General features: G+C 42.0%; 1 protein-coding gene, 2 long non-coding RNA genes and 1 pseudogene across 4 annotated transcripts; 2 read left to right on the plus strand and 2 right to left on the minus strand.

Annotated features, from left to right (window-relative positions):
- Window positions 1–777: 777 nt before the first annotated feature.
- Window positions 778–4786, minus strand: LOC128629985 (kelch-like protein 10). The gene has a single exon (XM_053678550.1). It carries the CDS (start codon window positions 4496–4498, stop codon window positions 2672–2674), a length of 1827 nt encoding a protein of 608 aa, XP_053534525.1. The 5' UTR covers window positions 4499–4786; the 3' UTR covers window positions 778–2671.
- Window positions 4787–6321: 1535 nt separating this feature from the next.
- Window positions 6322–7828, plus strand: LOC128629949 (succinate receptor 1-like; annotated as a pseudogene).
- A 10538-nt stretch (window positions 7829–18366) lies between these two features.
- LOC128630053 (uncharacterized) lies at window positions 18367–23640 on the plus strand. Its single transcript, XR_008394281.1, has 4 exons — window positions 18367–19990; window positions 20129–22314; window positions 22411–22656; window positions 22741–23640. It is a non-coding gene; the product is annotated as an uncharacterized LOC128630053 (long non-coding RNA).
- On the minus strand, window positions 21369–24893 carry LOC128630063 (uncharacterized). 2 transcript variants are annotated; one of them, XR_008394300.1, is made up of 4 exons: window positions 24775–24893; window positions 24079–24296; window positions 23241–23349; window positions 21369–21451 (listed from the first exon to the last, which is right to left on the minus strand). It is a non-coding gene; the product is annotated as an uncharacterized LOC128630063 (long non-coding RNA). The 2 variants fall into 2 exon arrangements; XR_008394299.1 differs by lacking the exon at window positions 24775–24893 and having other exon boundaries at window positions 24079–24560.
- Between the last annotated feature and the right edge of the window lie 797 nt (window positions 24894–25690).

A 25690-nucleotide genomic window follows, 5' to 3' on the forward strand; every position in this document is an offset into this window, starting at 1 on the left:
ACCATCCTACATCAAAAACACCATCCTACACCATCCTACACCAAAAACACCATCGTACACCAAAAACACCATCCTACACTATCGTACACCAAATACACGGTATCAAGACTTTATATTTTACACACTGACTGTGTAACAGTTTCATGACTTTCAGCAGATCAACTGTCTTACATTTTCTCTCTCTCATTCTCTCTCTCTCTCTGTCTGTCTGTAAGTGTGTGTAGGAGATGTGTGTATATAGAGATCCAGACAGAACACTTGCCCCAGTTGTTGAGGATGGTGTCGACCGTTACGCTGCAGCTCGGACTGCAACACTGTCTGTGCCTCTGCTCCAAAGTCCAACCTCCGCTCATCCCCCCCCTCGTCCTCCTGTCCAGTGACCCCGCCCAAGAGCAGGACACACTCCAGGTCAGTGCACCACACACACACATCACACACTCACACACATCACACATACACAGTCTGAGTGAAGTCATCACGCACTAACGAGACGCTGGAAATTTTCAGTCCCACCGTATGAGTCACACTCTCTCTCTCTCTCTATACCCCCCCCCCCAGGCCGGTCATGTCTGGATGTCCCGGTCAGCGAGGACGTGTTTGAGGACAGGGAAAGTCCCTCCGCAGTTCGTTCTCCAGAGAGCAGCTTTACAGATTTTGTTCAGTACGAGGAGGCGGAGTCTGATGACCATGCCCCTCTCCAGTCCGATCCTAAACTCCAGCCTGGTTCTCTGGTGCTCCTGTGATGCAGCACTGCCTCGGGCACTTCCAGCACTTTCTGTGCAGACTGGTGGAGCTTTACATCACCCACCGGGGACGGGGCTAACCAGGGGGAGGCGGAGTTAACAGAGAGGCTATGTGTATTTGAACAGAAGGAGTGTGTGTCTGTGTTCACGGCTGCCAAAATGATTTTATTTAACCAGCGCATATTAAACAGAACATACTCTCACATTTGCATTTTTTTAACTTTTTTATGAAATATTACTGATTTATTTATTATTTGCTGTTTATTATTACTAATTACGGTGTATGATTACTTATAAATTAATATCAACATCAACAATAATAATAGTTAATATTAATATGATTATAAATGACGTGTGTGTGGTGATGATGTCAGACAGCGGCGGTGTGACTCCGCCTCCTCGGTGGCTCGAGTCTCTGATGAACATCTGTTTCTCTAAGCTGGACTTCAGCATCCGCGCCGTCACTGTCTCCCTCCTCATGGACCTGGTGGGTCTGACGCAGTTCGTCGCCATGGTGACAGCAGAACGGGTGGGCGTGGCCGAGTCCGCCCAGCTGATGAGCCCGAGCCAGGGTCGTGTTGCCGTGGTGATCAGGCCGCCGTTCACACAGGGGATGTTAAAGCACATTGCTGACAAAACCGACTTCTTCAAGGTGAAACGTTAATCTCTCTTCATTTCTTTCATCCCTCTCTCACTCTTTTCTCCTTCCTCTCTTTCCTTTTTTCTTTATCTGTCTCTCTTCCTCTTCTTTTCCACGGTTTCTCCTGCTTTTTAGTAATTGTGTCCTACCTTTTTATTCCCCTACCATGATTACTTTCTCTTTCATATTTATCATTTTTATTGTTCCTTTTTTGCTCTTTCTTTCTCTTCATTATTTTTTACATTTCTTTTCTTCTCACTTGTTTGTTTCAAACTTTTTCTGTCAGTCCCTCATGTAGTGTGTTTGTCTTTCACTTTTTGTTTTCCCTCTTGATTTCTGCTTTTCATTCTTTCTATTTAATTTTCATTCATATCTCTCTCATTCTCTCATTCTCTCTCTCATCCTCTCTCTCTGTATCATTCTCTCTCATCATCTCTCTCTATCTCTCACTCACAGACACACATATTCTCTCTCTATCATTCTCTCTCTCTCATCCTCTCTCTCACACACACACATTCTGTCTCTCCTTTTCCTTTACTCTTTGTCATTATTTTATGTCCTTTTTTCCTAATCCATGTTTTTTTTTTCTTGTTTGATTGTAGTGTAATTGAACCTGGTGTGTATATAGTATTATCCGAGAGTCTCTTGCTGTGGATCTGCTGGTATTAATGCTGCACTCTGTTGTACTCGAGCTCCGAAAGTACAGAACCAGTTTTCCGGCGTTCCGATCTAAAGGCGTTCCGGCTCAGAAATACTGGTGGATACTCTGAGCAAGGTCATATTTGAGTTTGATAAACATATTAATAAGACCTACATGAATTATTCCTGTGATGTACAGAGAGAAATGATGTATAATCGTTGTCCCCTGTCTTCATCTTTGCTCGTAAAAATGATCCGTTACAGTGATTTGATCACATTAGTGAATTTGGGCTAAAATCAGCAGAATTACGTCACAAACTTAAACTTATGACATAAAAGCTACAAGTCATCAAAGTCGAGTTTCATCACATAGAAAATAACGTGAAGGGAATTCTGTTTAGCGTTGACCACATGAGTGCCGCCATGTCATTGTGATCTCAGGTATGTGTACGTGTGTGTGTGAGAGCTCTCAGGACTGTTCTATCACACGTCTCCATGAGGGACGTTGTGGTTTTACGAGTTTCAGTACAACGGCTTGCAGCATAAGAGGGGAAACAAAAGGCAAATTCAGTAGTTTGACTGCTTCAGAGTGGTTAATTTGATTCTTGAGAACAAAAGGATGCTGATGAAGGAGGTTTATTTGTACGTCTCAGACGTTGGCAGGAGGTGTGAGGTAGCCTCTGGTGCTCTGTGAGCTCTGAGGGACTCTGTAGGGATCGTCTCGGGGAGCAGCGTAATCTGCCATGTTGGGTAAACCAGACAGCACACAGCAGCTCAGACCACGGCGAGAAATCCCCATGTTTTCGATTGCATGCCATTCAGAAGTCTGCTTATCATAACACTCCGCTTCATCCATGGAGGTAGAGCCGTTATCTCCTCCAGCAACGAACAGGAGATCGTCCAGCACCTCAATGCCAAAGTTGCTGCGCTTGTTGTTCATGGCTGGACCTTGTGTCCACACGTTGGTCTGAGGATTATACACCTCTACATTGCTTATTTGATTAACACCATCATTTCCCCCGACAGCGTAAACCCATCCTCCATACGCAACCACGCCCAGTCCACGCCTTCTGATCATCATGGGGGTGATGAGGGTCCACGCTCCCGTCTGAGGACTGTAATACTCCCCCGTGAACAAACACCCGTTCCCGTCAAACCCTCCACATATGTACACTTTGCCGTTCAGTACTGTAGCGCTAGAGTCACTCCTTGGTTCGTGCATCGGCGCGATCATGCACCACCGATCATTCTCAGGTTCATATCGCTCTACTGTATTTAGATGATAGAAGCCTTCAAATCCTCCCATCGCATAGATACGACTGTCCAGCACACACACGCTCACGTCACACCGGCAAGAGTGCATGGGGTTCACCTGAGCCCAGGTTCTGGTGATGGGGTCAAACCTTCTCACACTGTTGAGGAAACCCTCACTGTCGAATCCTCCGATGCAGTACACGAAGCCATTCAGATACACCGTCCCGTGATAGGCTCGTGGACTCTCGTCGTTGCATGTGACGTTGACCCATCGCGCTGCTCGCGTATCATACGCTTCTATGTTTCTTGTACAAACATTTGTACAGTTGTATTGAGTTGTATTGAGATTCTTGTGGCCATAGCCACCGATGGCCAGCAGAACGGCGCTGGGCAGGCGGAGTCTCTGGAGATCAGAGCTGAGGGGAAGGCTCGGGTTGAGGTCATCGATGCCCATCAGAACTCTGGTGACGATCAGCTTACATGTCATGTCGTCCATCACTAAAACGTTGTTGCTCACATTGTTCATAAGGTAATCGTGTGTCAATAGCCCCAGACGCACCCTGGGCAGTAACACTCCTATGTGCGCTTTCCGTTTCCATGGCGCATGTTTGATCCACTGTAAGATGGCTTCAAACACCACGCTCTCCTGTTTCACGTTCAGTTCGTCCTTCTCGATGATCTCGCTCAGCTGCTCGACCGTCAGGTCCAGGAACTCCTCAGAGAGCCGCACCATCTCCTCAAAGTTGTGCAAGATAAACCGGAAGGCCTGCTGCTTCAACTTCTCGCAGAAGTAGGAGTGAGCTAAACGACAGATGTTAATGCAGTTCTCGGGACACAGCTGAGCCTTCAGGAACATGCAGCAGTCGTTCAGCAGGCTGTTCACCAACAGACAATCAGCAGCGATCAGCAGCTTAAACACGTTTTTCTCCGTGATGTTAACACGTCTTATATACGCGTACTCCACGATCAGCTCCATTATCTCGGCGGAAACGTTAGGGATGCTGTACCTGAGCTTATCAGGAGGGTACCCGCCGTTGGTGAAGAGAGCCATGAAGTATGGACTGCAGCCGCACAGGATGATCTTGTGCACGTGGAATTCGGCGCCGTCCACCACGATGACTGCGTCACAGAGCTGCTTCTCTAACCGCAGCTCATTGATGATGTTGCAGGACATCCCGTCTACCTTCCTCTCCATTCCCTTCTCTTCTTCCTGTTTACTCATGTTCTGTGCAGGTCAGAGCTACTGAATGTACAACATTCATCTGAATGTGGATTGTGTTGATGCAGATCAGCCTTTCAACTCGGAATGTTCTGATTCCACATTTCAGAATAATAACAGCTCATGATTCCAAGCTTCCAATTCTAATTTTGTGACCACGGATACATACAGGATGCAGTGAACCTGACAGACACCTGCAGTACAGGATCAGTCTCTGTGAAATGCTTTAAAAACAGCTTTAAATCCTGCGCATGTCCAAAATGCACAGGTCTGGTGTAAAGAACCGTTTATTTTCCTGTTAAAAAAAAAACACCTCCCAGGGTGAATTTCCCAAGTAGAATTAATTCTATATTAAAATGATTAAATATTGATGATGAAATAGTTAATAATGGCTGTATTTTTTATTTATTTGTTTGTTTAATAGCTTTATAGATAGATAGAGAGAGAGAGAGAGAGAGAGAGAGAGAGAGAGAGAGAGAGAGAGAGATGTATGTTTATACAGATAAACATTACCTTTCCAGCTTTTTGGTGAGAAAAGTAATTAAACTTGTCCACTTTAAGTAACCTTTTAAAACATTTAGCTGTTTTACACCAGAAATAAATTCTGAACTGATGACCGCTGCTATAAGTTTTGACACCATGACATTTTAAATGAAATGCTAATTATGTTCTTTACTTAGTGTGGCCTACGTAGGTTTTATTACAGATATTATTTTATTACAAAAAGTGTCATATGATATTTTATATCATTACACTACACACTCTAAATAACACTTTTTTTCCTGCTAGAGAATTAAGGATGAAGATTTCTAACGTTATATTTGTAACAAGAATAAATATTTGATCCAAAGAGAGGTGTAGAAAGGAACTATTTCTCACTGTTCTGTAAGAATCATGACCACATGTCTTGAAATTATTTATTGCTACGGATTAAATTTAGATTATTTCCAGGGTAGAGCAGTTTCCCAGGAGGTTAAACTAGTGTTTTATAGAAATTTGGGTTCTTCTTTACCAGTTCAATAGTTTAATCTTTTTAACTGACTATACTTTGATTCATGACTATGTTTTTTGTATATGCCCTAATAAACATGCTGATCTCATGCGATTGTGTCCTGTCTCTTCACCTCTAAATGACACATTTTACACACACACACACACACACACACACACACACACACACACACACACACACACACACACACACACACACACACACACACACACACACACACACACACACACACACGCACGAGAGAGAACAGCTTGTTCATATAAGAAAATGAAAATAAGCACAGACCCTCTGCAGACTTCCGCTAAACCGACTCCCCACCTGCTACAGTAATGAACAGTATTACATACTTGACATACCTGGAATACCTGAGCTAATGGGACGATACTGTACAACCTATTCATCCCAATCACTAGTTGTGACTCATTGTGAATTTTCATGACCTTCTGTTGATTTCAAATTTTAAATGAAAAAACATCAGAAAAAATGGTCAGACTTTTTGACCCCACTGTATATGTTTATGTAGAACATTTGGACAAGTGCACATTTTTAATCTTGATGCCTCTGAACTTAAGTTCACAGCAACTCTTTCAACACTGTCAAATACAACATTCATTCTAAATTGCGCAGTTTTGCTAATAAATTAAAACAATTTATGAATCAAAATAGGGTTGAAAGCTTAAAAAGAATTAAAGCCCCACACCTGAGAATAATAAATAATCTGCTTCATACAAACTCTAATTATTTTTTATTGTTTTGAGAACATAATTTCAGAGCAGATCAAATTAAAACTAAGGCATCTAAGGGAGGTCAAGAAATGTGGAATGTGGAAGCACATGTGACACTACTTTAATCCGCCCAACAAAAAAGCATCATTCTAGTGTTAACCAGCAAATTATACCTGCAATAACATGAAAATAGAACCCTTTATGTACAGTAATTATATATACACTATTTTTTTTTATGGCTGTAGGACAACTGCTGCAGTGTCATCGCTCCATTATTAGAAAGATATTACCTCTCGCCAGTGTATGGTCTGGAATTTCACTATTGGCTTCATCGGAAACCTAGTGCAGGTCCTAGGCTATATATTTTGCCTCCCTGCTTGGAAGTCCACAAACTTGTACCTGTTTAACCTGTCTGTGTCTCTTCTCATCTTCCTGTGTACTTTACCTGAGCTGTCCTATAACTACGCTTACAACCAGAAGAAATTCAGTACTTCACTATGCATGGTCAATCGCTACATCCTCCATGTGAACTTGTACTCTAGCATCCTTTTCATGATGCCTGTAAGTGTGGACCGGTTCTTGTTGCATGTCACCCACAGCGAGAACACATCCTGTTGACACTCAAGGCCTCATTGTGCATCACCATACTGAACTGGATCTTGGTAAATGCTCAAATTGCTCCCCTCATAGACTTCATTATTCAGGACTTGGAGGAAAATGGCTGGACAGTGTGTTGTGATTTTGCAAGCGTCAGAGTGGCCAGAGTTATTCTGATTTACAGCATAGTGCTCAAAATAACTGGATATGTGATGCCCCTGGTGGGTTTGTTTCTATCATCGCAAAGCATGGTTTCTGTTCTCATGAAAAGAGAGGAAATGCATGTGACATCCTTCCAAAGGCCAGTAAGAATCGTGGGACTGTGGCAATCATGTTTCTGGTGCTCTACACACCCATCCATATAATGAGGATTGTGCGCATTGCCTCTCGGCTTCCTGAATTAAATTTGTCACCGTGCATCGTACACTACATCGATTCGGTTTTCGCAGTGACACGGCTAATTGCATAGGCTCAGTGTCATCTTCCCAGTATTTTACTTCCTCATGACAGACAGCTTTAAGGAAGCACTGCAAGACAAGTGGAGGCAGCTTAAAAGGATGCTAATGGTTGCACTACAAGCAAGTATGACCTATTAAGCAAAGACAGCATTGATAACAATTGCCTTGCTTTGAAATCTGACTGTTGTGAATATTTATTCACAGTTGGCTGGCAAATTAAATCAAAAGCCGATATAAAGTGTCTTAGTAGAACATTGCCAAAAACATTTTCAGTACACCTTGGTGTTTTAAGTATTAAAATGTAAATCATATGCTATAATCTTCACAGTAATCAAATCGCAATGCAACTGCCAGTGTTAGACACTGCTTGCTACCATCATCAAAACAAATGAAGTAAATCTCTTCTATAAGAATAATGCTTCAGTACAGTTCTAGAGACTTGTAAAATCTACACCAAGGTGTACTGAAAATGTTTTTGGCAACCGGGTACTCCCATTTCCTTCCCCAGTTCAAAGACACGCATGGTAGGCTGATTGGCGTGTCTAAAGTGTCTGTAGTGTATAAGTGGGTGTGTGAATGTGCCCTGCGATGGACTGGCACCCTGTCCAGGGTGTACTCTGGCTTGTGCCCGATGCTCCCTGGGATAGGCTCCAGGTTCCCCCGCGACCTGAAAAGGAGTAAGCAGGGGAAGATGGATGGAATTCCTATTTTAAAATTAAAATAGACATGTACTGTAGAGTTATTTGCAGACATCTTCCTGTAGGTGGAGCTATTGTCTCAGCAGTAAAGTATTATTATTCCACTAGAACATATGTAGTTACTACTAAACTGCGTTAGGAATCCCAAATCTTGTGTTCAATTCCCCTTACTCACCCTACTAGGCCAAAACCAGTGTGCACTTGCAGCATGAGGAGACGAGTGTGTAGTAGGGTGTTGTTTTTTTAAACTACTATATTTTCTATAGTTGCTATCTAAAATGACCTTTAATACAGAGGAGGTGGACTATGGGGATGTACAATACCAGTACCCTGATTCTAACATAACAGAGAGGTTCTCTTTTTTTTTGGTGTACAGACAATGCTAATGTTTCCTCTTCGTTACTTGACAAAGTTATTATTTTAGCTGTCGAACACAGTATACTGGAGTTGGAATGAAAGAATGAATATGGATATTATTTTATTTCCACTCCAATATACTGTGGTAAAAAAAATATATTTTTAAAAACTATAACTTTGCCAATTTCCAAATATTTATGAACCTGACTGTATCTGCTGGGTCTGCAAAAATAATGTAATTAATAAAATAAAAATAAAATAAAAAACAGCTTGGATGGTCATTGTGCATGTTTTTTTCTAGTCCAGCCAACTTTTCTGATTTTTATGGAATTAATGAATGAATTTTTATTATTAATATTTTCATGTTTTTTTCATACATCTTGCAATGTGCTTTTGGACACATTAGTGATGGAACCTGGAGCCACTGGGTGTTTCAGGTCTTTAATCCTAAGACTCCCTGGACCTGGCCTGTGTCCAAATTGCTGATCACCCTCCAGAGCCTTCTTGAAGCTCTCTCAGCAGCCTCTGTGGTGTTCCTGATAGTTCTTTTCATTTGTTGTAATGCGATGTTAAGATGCTTTAAGGTGTGGTAGAGAGACAGGCTGGAAAAGCCTCTCCAGCACACAACGGGATCCTCATAATAATAATAATAATAATAATAATAATAATAATAATAATAATAATAATAATAATAATAATAACAACAATAATAACAATAACAACAACTATCATATGCATGGAGTTTGCATGCTCTCCCCATGCTTCGGGGGTTTCCTTCAGGTGATCTGGTTTCCTCCCCAATTCAAAGACATGTGTTGTAGGATGATTGGCATTTCCAAATGATCCATAGTGTGTGAGTGTGTGTGAGTGTGTGTGCAATTGTGCCCTGCAACAGGTTGGCACCCTATCCAGGGCTGTCCCCTGTCTTGTGCCCCAAGTCCCCTGGGATAGGCTCCACGCTCCCCCACGACCCTGTGTAGGATACGCGGTACAGAAAATGGATGGCTGGATGGATGGATGTCCCAAATCAATGTCACTGCTACAGCAAAATCATAGAACTTTGGGGTAATTAAACTTATGGCAGAAAATTCTACTGAGCTTCGTGCCACTGCAACATTATTATTTTTTTTAAACTTATGGCTCAATACTAAACCTACTAAAAGTTTCTCACTCCCATTTTCTGTCTGCCAGATCATTTAATAAATAAGCTAAAAATCTACAACAGAAACAGAAAGCAAAGTTAAAACCAATAATTTATTTTCAAAGGTTATGTAAACATCTCAAAATATACTGTACCTCTGTTAAACATTTCACAATAATCAGTAGGAATAAGTGGAATTAAATCTTGTACAAACTGTACATGAACATGGTCAGAAAGATTCCAACAGGAATTTGAAATGTGAACCTTCGATTAAAACTGGAGTACGTGAGTGAGGGGTGCGCTGCTGTTACCTGTACTCCAGCAGTGTAGTGAGTGTGGTTTGTTTGGAATGGTTTGAGTTTTGGATAGATCAAGCTAAATAAGACACTTAATACACATGGGTAATAATGTCTGTTTTTATATTATTTAAGGTTTGATGCAAAACATAATCCAAAATGATGTACAATTAAAGGTTAGTATAATTATCCTACACTGAACAAGTTAAGTGATATATGTGCACACATACTAATAATGGGTCCAAATATTGCTAAATTTGGCTGAATTATAAAAGCCATTAGTCGTACTGAATGAAGAGTCGTTTGGGAGTTTATTGCTGAGCCAAATGAACTGACTCACTGAAAAGAGCTGGAATAACCATCACTAATTTGTGTATCTTTGATTCCTGTATGTGTCTATAAATCTTTACGTGCCCTGATGTTCCCATGCCAACTGGTCACTTGCGTCACGATTGCAATGAACTCAAAGAAAAAATAAATAAATAAACAATAATAATAATAATAATAATAATAATAATAATAATAATAATAATAATAATGTAACTGCTGTTTTCTAAGTTGAGAAGTGTAAGCGTGAGTTCTTTTGGCGTGAGGTATTTGTGTTGCACAATGATGAATAATTTGCTGTATATTTCTCTTTAAACATTGCCTATGTCCAGTGATGAATAATTAGTAAGATTTGATGGTAATATTAGTCTACACTTATTTTCAAACTTTTTGTAACACATTTTCTGTCTATTCCAGATGTGTTGAGTCCTTCACATTAGAATAAGATGAATAGTTAATGTTGAATTAGGATTTGCATGGATTACATGTGTCTGGATCGGACAGTGTTGCATGTTACGTGGTGGTTTCTTTTGCTGTTGATGTGACCTGTTGTTGTGCTGATGTGGGTCTCACTGCAGTGACATGTTTGTTAGTTTAGTTCAGTTACAGTCTCTTTGCAGCAGTGTAGTTTGAGTGACTTGTTTCTTTACTGAACCGTAGACTGTTGAATAGAATAAAGTAATGTGTGAATATACAAATATATATTATATACGGTGTGCTATGGACATGTAATACAATGTATACGAAACACAAGTCTCAATATTTAAATAAGACAGTGCAATGGTCACAAACACGAGGAATGGAGCATATACTGCACAATCTGTGAGTGAATTGAAAGTCTTTATACTGTAGCTGTGATTGTGCTGTAAATTTAATGCAGGTGTGTGATCTGGGATTTGCAGTACATGGCAGAGATGTTTATGGGCCGCAGTGCAGGATGGGAAATGTAGTTTGTGACATGAGTAGACTTAACACCAACTTAATAGGATCAAATACAGTTTAAATGAAATGGATACATTTATAATGGAACGTTTTTACGCCTTTCACAATGGCGCTCAGTGAAGGAAACAAATTTTGTATTAAATTGAAACCAAGCTCATAGTTGATCAATTTTGTTAGACTAGTTAAATACACATACGCATTACTCCTGATTAGAGATATGTACAGAAAGTGAAGAAAGTTTAAATGTCATGTATGAAGGGTCTGAGTGATATTTTGAGTGTGGTACAGTTGTAAGTTAATAAGGGACAAAGGGGGTGCATGCACGTCTACCCTTTAAACTAAACACTATTGTTGTACACAGTAAAAAACAAATTCAATAGGATGTTTTGAATAAAAATGAGTGGAATAAAAGAGACTAGAGAACTGTAAATACATGTCTAGATCTCAACCTCATTTACTCTATTTTAGTTCTGTATTATTGGGATTATCACTCGTTAGCACAGACGGGATATTAACATGTTAGATTAGTGTACATCACAAATAGTCCTAGACTAAAGGATTTAGTTTTTTCATTCACCAGAAGGATATTAAGAAAGGAATTCAGGAAGGGAGAAGAATGAATCTTTGTTGTATTTTGTTGTATTTTTGCAGACAACAGACTAGAAGTCTTTGACAGATTAACTAAACATGAGAGTAGAAGACCCCTTTATGAGAGGGGGTATTCCAACAAATGATATTTGATTAGAGAAGTACATTACATGAAGATGAGAGAACTGAAGGGATGGGAGATTAAATCAAGTATTACAAGAAAAGCAGGGAATTAGCCATCACCTGTGGAAAGAGCCATTTTATTTCTCTCTTTATTTATTTAACCTTTATTTAACCCGAATAGCCTCTCTGAGATTACTTCAATAATTTTTAAATGATTTAATAGTAGTTAGTAGTAGTTAGTTCCGTCCGCGCAGCGGGGCGCATCGGGCAACAAGCATTCGCCAGCGGGCTTGGTCGGAAGCGTCGATTTCCACATCTTCCCACTTGACATCGATCGCTCGTAGATCTTCCATGAATGTTCGTCGCCAAGTATTCCGCAGCCGCCCTACTCTTCTCTTCCCCCGTGGCGGCGTCCAGCGCAGCGCGATCTTTGCGTGGCGGTGGTCAGACATCCGTAGAATGTGTCCTGCAAAGCGCATTCTTCGCTCTACGACCATTTCTGCCAGGCTGCGGGAGTTTGTTCTTCTTAGAATTTCTTCATTTGAAATACGATCACGGTATGATACACCGAGTATTCTTCTCAGGCATCGTTGTTGAAACACATTCAGCTTGTGGATGACTGCCCTCGAGCTCTTCCAAGTTTCAGATGCATAGATGGCGGTTGGGATGATGATGCTATTAAACAGGCGAAGTTTGCTGTTGGTGTGGATAGTTCGCCTAGCCCAAATCGGTTGTAGCTGTTGGAAGACTGCAAATGCTCTGCCGATTCTGCGATTGACATCCACGTTAGTCCCACCATCCGCAGCCACAATGCTGCCAAGGTAGGTGAACTGTTTGACTTCTTCGATCAGCTGGTTGCTCACCGTGATCCGCACCGGTGTCATCCGGCCGACGGCCATGACGTTGGTCTTGTCAGTGCTGATCCGTAACCCAACTTTGGCTGCTTCGTGCTCCAGGCTAGTGGTCATCTCCTGTAAGACTTTCCCATTCTGCGCCAATAGCACAATATCGTCGGCGAATTCCAGGTCGGTCAGGCGTCCCTGGCCTGTCCACGGAATTCCAGACGCTGGCTGTGTTAGTGCTCGTCGCATGACGAAGTCCATCATCATGAGGAAAAAGAATGGTGAAAGAATGCAGCCCTGTCTGACTCCAGTCTCGATGGTGAAAAAGGCAGTATGACCTGTGTCCGTCCGGATGCAACAGCTAGAATCCTGATATAAGTTCTGGAAAACGGCGATAAACCGCTGTGGAATGCCATATAGCCGTGCGATGTTCCAAAGCGATTTCCGGTGGACGCTGTCAAACGCCTTCTTAAAGTCTATAAAGTTGACCAAGAGCGGTTTCTGATATTCGGAGCTTTGTTCAATGATGTTTCGAAGAGCAAAGATTTGTTCAGTGCACGACCGACCGCTTCTAAACCCGGCCTGTTCGTCCCGTAGAGCCTGATCAACTGCTCGCAGTATCCGTTTGAGGAGGACGAGACAAAATACCTTGCCTGGAACAGACAGAAGGGTGATGCCTCTCCAATTGTTACAGTCTGCGAGATTACCTTTCTTAGGTAATTTGACGATGACACCCTGTCTCCAGTCATTTGGGACATGTTCCATGTGCCAGCAGTCATTGAGCAGCGTAGTGAGCACCCGTACAACTTCATCACCACCCGCTTTCAGCATTTCTGCCGAGATTTGGTCAAGACCAGGTGCTTTGTTGTTTTTCAGATGACGAATCGCTGCAGCGACCTCAGCATCCATGATGTCGCTCATGTCCACTTCCAGCTCACAGGAAGGAGGAAAGACTGTAAAGTCGTGCGTGGCTACGGGAGCCGGCTGGTTTAGGGTGTCTTTGAAATGTTCCACCCAATGCGCGTCCTGCTCTTCTTTGCTAACTAGCATCCTGCCGGTTGTATCCCTTATCGGCCCAGTGGAACCGCTTCGGGCCCGAGTGAGATCTCTGACCACACGAAAAAGAGTCCTGCTGTCACCCTGGTCCGCAGCCAGTTGTGCTTCAGTGCCCTTCCGGTCCAGCCAGTCCTTCTTGTCTGCTCGGCAACTCCTCTTGACCCTGCGGTCGAGTTCTCGGTACGCCTGCGTTGCTTCATTTCGCTCCTCTTCGGTCTTTGCTTGATCGCGCTGATGTTTCTTGACCCGTCTTTCATCGAGCAACGACCATGTCCGGTCCTAAATCCACCGTTCTCGCTGCGTTCCACGCCGTCGACCAATCGTTCTCTCTGCCGTCTCTATGGCAGCATCCTTGATCTGTGCCCATTGTTCTTCGATGCTGGCCGAGTTGTCAAGAATCTGGAATCGATTAGCGAGTTCAATGTGGAAGTGCTCGGCGTTCACGCGGTCCTTCAATTTCTCGGAGGCAAATGACCGAACGGTGTTGCGTCCGGCCACTCTTTTCAATTTTAGTCGGATTGAAGTCACAAGCAAGTGGTGATCAGATCCGACGTCGGCGCCGCGAAAAACCCGTACGTCACGTAAAGCCGAGCGCCACCGTCGATGGATGCATACATAAAATACATCCCGTAAAATCTATCTTGCTACGGAAACAACAAGCAAAAACCAGCGGTCTAAACAAATGATTTAATAGACCAACATTATTTAATCTATGCAGCAATATTTCATGATCCACTGTGTCACGCCTTTGATAAAACAATAAACAGGGAAGTGCAGTAATCACCTTTATCTAGAGATTACACAATATTGTAAAATAGTAAACTAATATATTTATCTTTCATATCAATTCTGTATTTTATTCTTCATATACACATTACAAAAAAATAGTACAAATCTAATCAGCCCCTTTGGTCTATGCCAAATATCTTAGTTCTGAAAATCTTTTCAGCTTGCTTTAGGTAGAGTTTCAATTTTCAGTCTCAGTCGGACCTGGACAGAGTGCACCTTCTCCTGAACTCTTGTCCCCGACAGCAGAGCCACTTATTGGCAACTAAATCAAAGACTAAAAGAAATATTTACAAAAGATTTATGAAGTTGCTTGGATATCAGTGAGCACTGATTTTGTTTCCAATTTTCAGTAAAATTGAGTACATTAATAAATATAACCAAATACGCCAAGCATTTTCTGCAGAGGTGCTTACTGGAAACTTACCCCACGTACTGCCTACAAAAACTGGGCATGCAGCATGCAAAGTTCTGGTGTCCGCTTCTCCACTCTTTAGTAGGTTGAACCAAATCCCTGCTGAACCCTGTAGAATAAGTGAAGTGAGTGCCATGTGCCTCATGATCATATTCAAATGTAGAAATGATTACTAGGTTCACTAACACTTTTTGGTGGAAGTGCAACACCAACATCAGGAAACACAGCTTCAAAATCAAGTTCATCACTCATCTGAGACAGAACAGTCCATTTTTTAATGATATTGAGATAATGAGGAACCGTATGGGTGTAACGTAGAATACACTGAATGTCAGGCCTTACACGGTGGTGTAGTGACATTGGAGGCAGAGCAGAGAGACAGAGTGGTGAGGCCATGAGCTGTAATGGTATCTTCTGCAGAGCAGAGGAGTAGGGGATGTCCTCAGTGCAACCACGCAGTGGAGTAATGACTTCAGCTGAGTAAGGAAGCAGAGCAACCAAAGTGGAGCAGGGAGGGTGGGAGATGATTTTACCTAGGTTGTGAGCCCCCTCCTCAAAGAATTTCCTGAGGGGGCACCTGGCATTGAGCCATTTGAGTGGCTCTGACCCAACTTCCCTTCCCCAGTAGTTCCCACATCAGGCAATTTTTCTCCCCTCTACAAAGGTATGACAAAGAGTGGCCTCAAAGTCTGGGTTTAAGCATCCGGCCTGGCAAGTGCAGGCAATCCCAGTTAATCAGCCTGGAGTGTTCTGGGTAACTGAGTTCTCCCACACGGCAACTCTTGCTGTGCACTGCTGCTGTCTTCTGCTGACTGTGCGAGGTGTAGCACAGCCTCTTACACCTCACTTGTGCCTTAATACGTCTTAAAATGCTACAAGCAACATATGGAGAAATGAAGCATTTGTTTTAATCCTATGTGCCATGATATGGCAATGACAATTCCATGGATGCAGCATTTTCTTTTAGTGAAACACAACACAAGTTTTAATGCATTAAAAAGCCCTTTTTGCTGGAAAGAAACAGAATGGTAATGGGTAGCTGATTGGCCTACAGTGAGTGACACATCATGTGTAAGTGAGTTCTTAAAGAGCCGGACACTGCCAGTACCAGCAGTGTGATCCTGACTCCAGGACAGGAGTCAAAATGGGAAAGGCACAGCTGCACAATAGCATTCCAAATAGTGAGACCCCTTGCTCACAGAAACAGCACACAGGCCAGTATACTATTTCCCAAAGCACCAGCTCAGCCTAAAACGTCTCTTTACGTAAGTGCCTGATGAATGTGAAGGTGTCAGGGTTGGACTAAAGTCGGAACAAACTGAACCAGTGGACAGAGAGTATCACAGCGCGTACTCTCATTTAAAAAAAACAGACATGGAAAAGCATTAAGTATTAAGTACATTGGTAGTTGGGCTATAATGCAGAAGAGTGACATGGCACTACACACAGCCAGCTGCTATTCCTGGGACAACACCACCGATGGACTCTGCATGGTCAGATGGGAGAACTATGCAATAATACATTTTATTTGTCGCCACCTTTCATAACACTCAAGGATACCTTATAAGAAAGACAACATACAAATATCACAAAAATCACCGCAAGCGGTGATTATCGGGAACCAAGCACAAACTGCTTGTGTACAGTTATACGATTGACCATGTCTCTTTTCAAATATAATACAAGTCTTTAAGTGTCTCTACATGGAAGTGTTATTCTATGTACTATATTACAATATACAAATAATATTGTCTTCATTTTAGTTGGACAGCAATGCATTCAGTCATGTCTAGCAACTTAACAAATGTTTTCAGTATTTAGGATATATAAAAATGAAGGTATTTTGAAGATCACAGATTTCTTTTGCAAACGGATTAGGCTTAGATGGTTTTAGACTTTATTGCACTAGACGGGAGAGTAGTGCGTAGTGTAAGTGCATAGTGTAAGTGTACAGTACTTCATTTAGGACACTACTTTAATATTTACTCTCCGAAGCGTGTTTTCAGTACAGAAGTAATGTAATGAGTAAACGCACCGTGCAGACCAACTAATCGAAAATGAGATTCGTTTCCAATGATTTTCATAATCGATTATTATCGATTAGTTGTTGCAGCTCTAAATATAATATAACATTTGCAATCACTGTGATGGAGAAAATATGGAATGCAAAGTGCAATCTTCTTTATTGATCTATTTGTTTATATCCCTATTCCATTCATTTCTACGGTTTAGTCATCTGGTGGGCGTGGTTGAGTGCGCAGGTGCGTCATTCAAACCGAGCGAGACAGCTCCTTTCAGGTAAATTGAGGTACTTCTGTTGGTTGTATGAATAAAACACATCACAATTCTGATTAGCATAGATTTACTACAGGTGCATTATTATTATTATTAGTAGTAGTAGTAGTAGTAGTAGTAGTAATTATTATTCCTCTAGTTCGCTCTTTCAGTGTAGCGTTTGTACTTCTTACACGTTAAACAATCTCCATTATTGCGTTTTAAACATGGATATGACAGGATGGATTCCTCAGCTTGCCTTAAATTGACTCTTTATGACAATGGGAAACAATTCTCTTACAGTTCCTGTGAATAAAATCTAAAGAGTCTCAAACTCTTATTTATGAGGCTCATCAGGGCTCATACAAGCTTTTAGTCATTTAAAGTAATATCACTTTACTCTTAACTGTTCTTTGTGAGTGGTTTTTAAGATTGTTTTCACTGTAAACTGTCCTGTGGTATCTGTCATTGGTCTCTTTTGTATTACTGGGTGTCTTGTTTACATCCAGAACTGTGTGTGTAAGTGTGCACTGTAGGATCGGTATAAACCAGCAACAAATTCCTTGTATACTCCAGCATACTTGGCCAGTAAAACTTATTCTGATAACTTGGGTTTGGACCTGCATGAAGTTGCCACCCTCACCCAATGCAAAATGTCGGCAAAATTGTCTCAATCGTTTGTGCTCCGTTTGTGCCATAAAAATTTTCGTTTGTGCTGCTTCGATTTTGAAGATATTTAAAAGAATATTCATAGGTCATTCTGAGGTCTCTCAGACTCCCCACATGCTCCTAATTCACCACAAATATTCTCAATCGTTTGTGCTGCTTTTGTTTTTAAAATATTAGACATTGACTTATATGCACAAATCTCCTTGGTGTGAGCACACTTTGAGTCGAAGTGCTGAAGACTTTTTCAAGACAAATCATATCATCATTTGTTCAATAAACAATTCTCTTTACTTCATTCACTGGTCTCTCATGATTGAACTTTTCATTTATTTACAAGGAGAATCATGTTACACTTCACTCCCACCACTAGGTGTCAGGGACACTTCTGTTCTCGATGCTCTAGTGGAAATTAGTGTTAGTATAGGGAAAGTCGATATAGTTACTAAATCAAAATTCTGGCCAGTGTAAGTACAATGTTTTAACACTGTCAGTTACAATAATATTAGTTAACTTCAATCATAATGGTAAAACATTCAAGAGAGCTAAGATTGTCATTGTTTATTGAACAGAAATCTCACTGCTAATACTAATATGGCTAATGTAGCTATGAAATGCTAATTACCGCTGCACATGGTACCCATGTTAGTTTTTTTAATACATTGTGCATCTAAGGGTCCACATTACCATATTGGTCCTAATATAAGATATAATATCCTTATACATTATTACTAGATTATATTTTCCTTGTATTTTGGCAAATACAGTAATACATGAAAACATGTTTATACTGTACATGACATTTTTTGCATCAGGATTATTTCAGTGGGTAATTATGTTTTGCTTATGCCAGATGCCCAAGAAACCAGCAGTGGACAGGGATTCCATTTTCACAGTCCTCCCTTCATCAAAAGAGGCCATAGTCCAAAATGTCAACATAGCTACTCCTAATCAGAGCATCTGGACAGAGCTTAGTGAGCAGCTAGAAAACAAGATCACTGCAAAGGCTCTATATACTTTTGTTAAATTGAACAGACAACATCTGGACTGCTTTAGGGTTTATTTATGAAAGTGATCATGAAACAAGTGGCAGTAATGATGACACTCATTTTGAGCCAGGTCCCTGCACATTTGTCTTTAAAAGAGCCAAGGTCTATCCATCAGCCGCAGAGAAATTCATAGAAATCAGAGGCAACTGTGAGGAATGTCATGGCCACATTCACATAAAATGTGACGGAGAGCCTGAAATGAACAGCCCAGTGGTGCTCAAGTGCTGAATTAAAAACACTGACTCCCTGCACACTGGCTGTTCGAAGCATGCGATGTCTGGTAACTTGCCTGTGCAGATAGTCAAAGAACTGTGTGAGGAAAGAATGGAACCCTGTTTATGACAACGTGGCAATTTTTTGGAGCACACTTGGTAGTGTGCGGAAGCATCGGCACGTCCCTAATAGCAAGTGCACACAGCTGAAACATTCTGTATTATTTTAACATGTTATTTATTCCACCGTGGCAGTTGTTCAGAGCACATTTGTAAGCATGCGAAAGTATCGGAACGTCCTTAAATAGCAAGAGAACACAGCTGAAACATTGTAATTTTTAAGTATGTAATTTATTCCACCATAGTAGCTATTAAGGGCACATTTTTAAGCGTTTAAACGTCCCTAATAGGCAGAGCATGCCGTTTTTTTGCTGCAGGGTGGTTCCTACTAGGTCTGCTAATGGGACCGCCCTCCTGACTGGCTGCCTATAAAGTCACCCGCTCTAGCGGTGCTGAGCAGCGAGATGTCACAGAGAAGAGTGTGTCCAGTTTGTCGGCGTTTCTACACCAATGTGCAGGCTCATCTCGCCCAGATTCATCAGCAGGGTCCAGAGGAACGCTGGCTTCACCTGGCGGCAGCGAGCGAGCGGGTGATATGCGGGTGCTCTGGACTGCCCGGTGTCTGCATGTGGCAAGAAAGGTTTCCGCCGGCTAGACTGCCACCTGTTCCACCTTCACCAGCTCGCCGGGGACACGGTCAGGAAGTTACTGCTCAGCGCCAAAATAAAGCTGCAACAACTGCAAGCTTTCGGTGAGACGAACAAATCTAAAAGTTGCAAATGTTCTGAACTGATCGAAAAGTAGCAAAACTCTCCGCAGAATTTGAGCGGCTGCAAGCGCTAGTAGCCCGGAAAGAGTAGTGGCTCTGTGGGTGAGTACCTAAACTATCTCTAGGCCTATTTTTATTGTGTGTGGGCGGCGGACTCCAGGTGGTCGCCCGGGGTGGACGTCCCAGGATGAAATTTGTTTTTCTTTCACTGATCCCCCCCCTTTTTTTTCTCTTTTCCAGAGCCAATGTTAAGTGTACACGGCTTGGCTGACAAGTCTCAGAGATGTCCCCAAAGCCGCGGCCAACGGCAAGCAGGAGAGGAGACACGTCGAGCGCTTCCTTCACTTTATGTGGGCCAACACAGACAGTCCCCTGGCAGCTGCTGGCTCATTACCCAAAAACACTTAAAATTTAACATAGAAGCCAATACTCACATCAACCTCTGAACCCAGTTGGAGATAGAAAAAAAGACACCAGCCGTGAGTGAGAAGAAGCAAGGGTCCAGATTTATTGTTCCGTTCCACCACACGAGATCCACACCGATGAGAATTCTCAGAAGTGATCTGATACCCTGAGGTTAAGCTCCAGTATTTATACTGTAATTACACAGTAAATAACCCATATGTTTCAAGAAGACTATGATATCAATACCAATAGGGTTAAAAAGAGCTATTCAACTTACCATTAGCTCAAAAAACAGGGCTTTTCAACTTACAAATATAATCAAAACCAAGGGTTTTCAAATAACCATTAGCTTCAAAAGTGGAGAGATAAAAGAATCTAGAGTGACCTTGGTCTTACTATTATCTCGCTGGGGGGGCAGCTTGACTCAGCTACCCTTATAAATGGCTCCTCATGGTTTTCTCTTAAAATTAAGGCCTTCCTTGCGAGACAAGAATCTTCACCATCTGAATTATGAGTAAGTTACATTTTCCTGTATTTCTAGTTTATAATTTATTTTCATATTTGCTCTATATCTCTATTTTATATATAGTTATACTGCTTGAAAAACGATTTACTGTACTTCCTACTTCATAAAATCATTATATTACCCTTCTACTGTCCTACATATCCTACTATTCTGTATTTTATAGAGTTTTCTATTATTATAAGATATTACCCTTATAATATCTTAATACTCCTTTTTATTATTCTTATAAAGTTATAATGTTATATGTGTGTGTGTGTGTGTGTGTGTGTGTGTATTATGTCTACATGCCCGCCCTTGACTGTACGAGAGTGTGTGTGTGTGTGTGTGTGTGTGTGTGTGTGTGTGTGTAAGTGTGTGTGTGTGTGTGTGTGTGTGTGTCTGTGTTAGCACTCCTCAGCTCTTATACTTCTGTTTGACTCTTGGACTATTAAACCATAGTGTAGTACTCTTAAAGATCTTTAAAGTGGAAATCCAATTTGTCAATATCTGCCTAATACCGCTTCTGTATGTCTAGGTGCCCATCGTCATTCCTTCTTCTCCCCTTTACTGGATCTGGATCTGGACACTCATTATCAGCTTGCGCATCTAACTGCTGATATCATGGTGCTACTTAACTATCTTCGCAGCACCCCCTCTGGAAATGGAAATGCGGGGTCCGTCCCCCCCCCCCCCCCCCCCCCCCCGATACAAAATCTGCCCCGTGAACGTGTGTATTGACGCCTCTACACAGCCAAAACCCCCCTCCAGCTTTCAGTCTGAGGAAGATGTCACCTTCTCTGACCTGGTCCCCGACCATTCTTCCCTCTTCTCACCTACCAGTCCGCCCCACTCTCAGTGGTCCTCTCACTTCACCTTTGCTGACTTTCCCATGTTCCCAGGACGCACCCCATTTTCTTCCCCCCACCACTCTCCTCAAGATTACGCACCCACCAGTTCTGTGAATTATCAATAAAACTACATATTACTCATACTAAGTGTCCCTCATGTTTATTTCATGTCATTTTTATCCACAACACAGCCCACCTGAAGTACATTGACAATCTCTCGAGAGTCCTTGAATGGATGAAATCATTGTGCCAGCGGTACAAGGTCACTCCGGCCAAGTTATTTCTGACGCGTGTTTCCAAGTTCCTCCATTAACTCGATGAGAGACTGTCCAAGGGCCGAGTTGGCTCCACGAGGCTGTGGAGTCTCCAGAGACTGCTGCAGTGGGAGTGCAGACATCTGTCCGGTCGAGTCGTGCTCCACAGGCAAGGCGTGCGAGCGGAGAAGAGTGAGGGAGTACTTACAGCTCCTGCACGGCAAACTGTCGGACGCTGTCCCTGTTTCACTGGATGATCTGAACTCGTCCAGCAGACCCGGACATGCTCAACCATTGCATCGGGCTGCTGTGTGCTCACTTCTTTTCGGTCAGCGGACACAGGACCGGAGTCCTGCAGAACCTCACGACTGAGGAGTTTGAGAACCTCGAGAAGGCTGACTCTTTCTGATCAATGTAAGTAACTTCTGTGTATTTCACTTTTATTTCCGGGGCTGCTGTGTTGTACATGGGGGTGTTTAATATTTTTCATTCATTGTCCTTTTCTCCCAGGTGAAACAGCACAAACCTGCCTCTGCTTTTGGACTCGCTAAGCTAGCCGTCACCAAGCTGGAGCTGAAGTGGCTGAAAGCTTTCTGCCACCTGAGGAAGCATATGCCGGGATATGAGACTTCTGTGGGGTGGCTTTTCTTTTCTGGCACACAGGCCAGGATTTCTGCGCATGTCAAGCTTGCCCTGCGGGCACTCGTGGGAAGGGACATCACTGTGTCGGACATCCGCACAGCTCTAGCAACCTACGTAAGCATGATTAAAATGTTTTTTAACAAATTCATTCCAATGTGTTAAACGTTAAAGTGATAGAGAAATGTCTCCTGTTCACAGTGCGAACGCAAAAGACGAACAACGCATGCTCGTGACCAAGACGATGTGCTACAGCAATTAGCTGAGTCGTGGAGCTGTCGGTCAGCGAGGCGCACTCCGCCCAGTCTGCGCTAGAGTCCGCTGCGGGCATAGGTGCTACATAGGCCGGTTGTTTTTGGCTAATGGCCCTGTGTGTGTGTGTGTGTGTGTGTGTGTGTGTGTGTGTGTGTGTGTGTGTGTGTGTAAATATTTCATTAAAATGTTTTAACTGAATTCCCATTGTCTTAATATTTTGACATGTCCAAAAGTACATTAGCATCACTCATGGCGAGACCACACAGCCGAAATTTCCGAAAGTACATGGACTGAGCTCTGGGCGAAGTTTGCAGGCTTTGCCCAGGGAGAGAGTGTCATCCTGGGCATACACTCGTGAGCTCCAGGCTGATCACTGATGAATTTTTTCCTCGTTGATTTCAATGGTTTATGCGTTCCTAGTCAGGACAAGCTACTGTTTGTTGCACCTCTTCCATCCTCCTCCACGGTCTGAAGCCAGCTGCAGCCACCTTTTCATCACCGTCACAATCTCAGCACTTGTTGCCCTTGATGTTAACGTGTTCTTTCGGACAGCATCTAATGAACATGAGGCAAAACAGTTGACAACTTCTGCAATTCGAGACACGCTAAAAAGGCTATTTATACTTCTACGTCAGACCTTTGCGTTGCCTGATGTGCACCTCTAAAAAAACTGTAATAACATCTGTGTATGCAGACAACAGTTGTGATTGGTCCTTTGTGCAAACAGAGACCCTCCCCGGGGATGATAAATATATCTGCAGTAATTTCATATTCACTGAGAATAAATGTAATGAAGCAGATTGCTTGTAGCTGATAATAAAAATGCTGAGGCTTATTACACACTTATTCAAGTTACAGTTAAATAATGAATGTGGGCTTAAAGTGCAGTCCCTCATCTTTAATGTAAACGTATTCACATCCACATTGGAGGAATGGTTTAGGAATTACAGCTCTTTAATATGTAGCCCCTTCTTTTTCAAGGGACCAAAAGTAATTGGCCATTTTACTGAAAATCTGTTTCATGGACAGGTGTGGGCTGTTCCTTCACTGTTTCATCAGTTAAGCACAGGGTAGCTGCAGGTATCAGCACTTACATTTTTGGAAATTTCTTGACTATGATATTAAAAAGTATTAGATTTGAAGACCTGCACATCACTTCAGTCATGCTACACGATACATCAGCTATAATGGATTGTGTTCATGCATATAAGCTGAAAGTTGCTGGCCTAAATTTAGCCAATTACCCAAAGACACTTAAAATTCAACATAGAAGCAAATACTCACATTTGCTGTAGATTGCTGTAGATGCTGTAGGCAGATTCTGTATCGAAGAAGAGGGGGGAACCCCGGATCTCCATTCCTAGAGGGGGTGCTGCGAAGATAGTTAAGTAGCATCATGATATCAGCAGTGAGATGCACAAGCTGGTAATGAGTGTCCAGATCCAGATCCAGATCCAGGTCCAGTAACGGAGAGAGAAGGGACTGACGACGGGCACCGGCACCTAGACATACAGAAGCGGTATTAGTCAGATGTGGATAAATTGGAAAAACACTTTAAAGATCTTTAAGAGTAATACACTATGGGTTGTTAGTCAAAAAGTCGAAAGAAGTGTACGAGCTGAGGAGTGCTAAAACACACACACACACACACACACCCTTGTACAGTCAAGGGCGGGCAAGTAGACATAACACACACACACACAATCTCTCTCACACACACATACTATTATAACTTTATAAGAATAATAAAAAGGAATATTAAGATATTATAAGGGTAATGTCTTATAATAATAACATATATATATATATATATATATATATATATATATATATATATATATATATATATATACTCTTTATAAAAATGATAAGAAGTAGGAAGTACAGTAAACTGTTTTTTCAAGCAGTATATATAATAAGAGATATAGAGTAAATCTGAAAATAAAATATAAACTAGATATACAGGAAAATATAACTTACTCATGATTCAGATGGTGAAGATTCTCGTCTCGCAAGGGAGGCCTAAATTTTAAGAGAACCATGAAGAGAGCCAGTTATAAGGGTGGCTGGGTCAAACTGCCCCCCCCCCCCCCCCCCCCCCCCCCTCGAGATAACAATAAGACCAAGGTCCCATTAGATTGTTTAGTCTCCTCCACTTTCTATTCTCTAGGTAAATCAAAACTGAAGATTGTGATGCCCTGGGTAACTGAAAACTCTGGTTTCTGATTCTCTGGGTGACTGAAAACTCTGGTTTCTGATCCTCTGAGTAACTGGAAACTCTGGGTTTTTATTTTCTGGGTTATTAGAAATGCCTGGGTTCTGATTTTATGTGTAAATTAAAACCCCTGGTTTCAATTCTATGTGTAAGTGAAATAGCCCTTTTCCGGAACATAAGAGTAAGGTAAATGAGCTCTTTTTTTAACCCTATTGGTAGTGAGATCATAGTCTTCTTGAAACATATGGGTTATTTAGTGTGTAAATACAGTATAAATACTGGAGCTTAAGCTCAGGGTAGGGGGATCACTTCTGAGAATTCTCATTGGTGTGGATCTCGTGTGGTGGAACGGAACAATAAATCTGGACCCTTGCTTCTTCTCACTCACGGCTGGTGTATTTTTTTCTATCTCCAACTGGGCTCTGAGGTAGATGTGAGTATTGGCTTCTAAGTTGAATTTTAAGTGTTTTGGGGTAATAGGCTAAATTTGAGCCAACAGCATCGAGGCAGCCAAGTTGTTTATCACTAGGACCCTGCTCCTATAGGACAGCTGTGATTGAATCCATCTCCATCTATTTAGATTTTCTAGAACCTTATTGGTCAATCCATCCCAGTTCTTCTGCATATATCGATCTGTGCCAAAGAAGATCCCAAGTATTCTCAGTCCCTCCATGAACACTC

This window comes from Ictalurus punctatus, unplaced genomic scaffold, assembly GCF_001660625.3.
Source record: "Ictalurus punctatus breed USDA103 unplaced genomic scaffold, Coco_2.0 Super-Scaffold_100046, whole genome shotgun sequence".
Taxonomy (NCBI): domain Eukaryota; kingdom Metazoa; phylum Chordata; class Actinopteri; order Siluriformes; family Ictaluridae; genus Ictalurus; species Ictalurus punctatus.

Excerpts from the sequence above, each read along its gene's own strand:
- LOC128629985 (XM_053678550.1), bottom strand. The coding sequence starts at position 4,498 with ATGAGTAAACAGGAAGAAGAGAAGGGAATGGAGAGGAAGGTAGACGGG.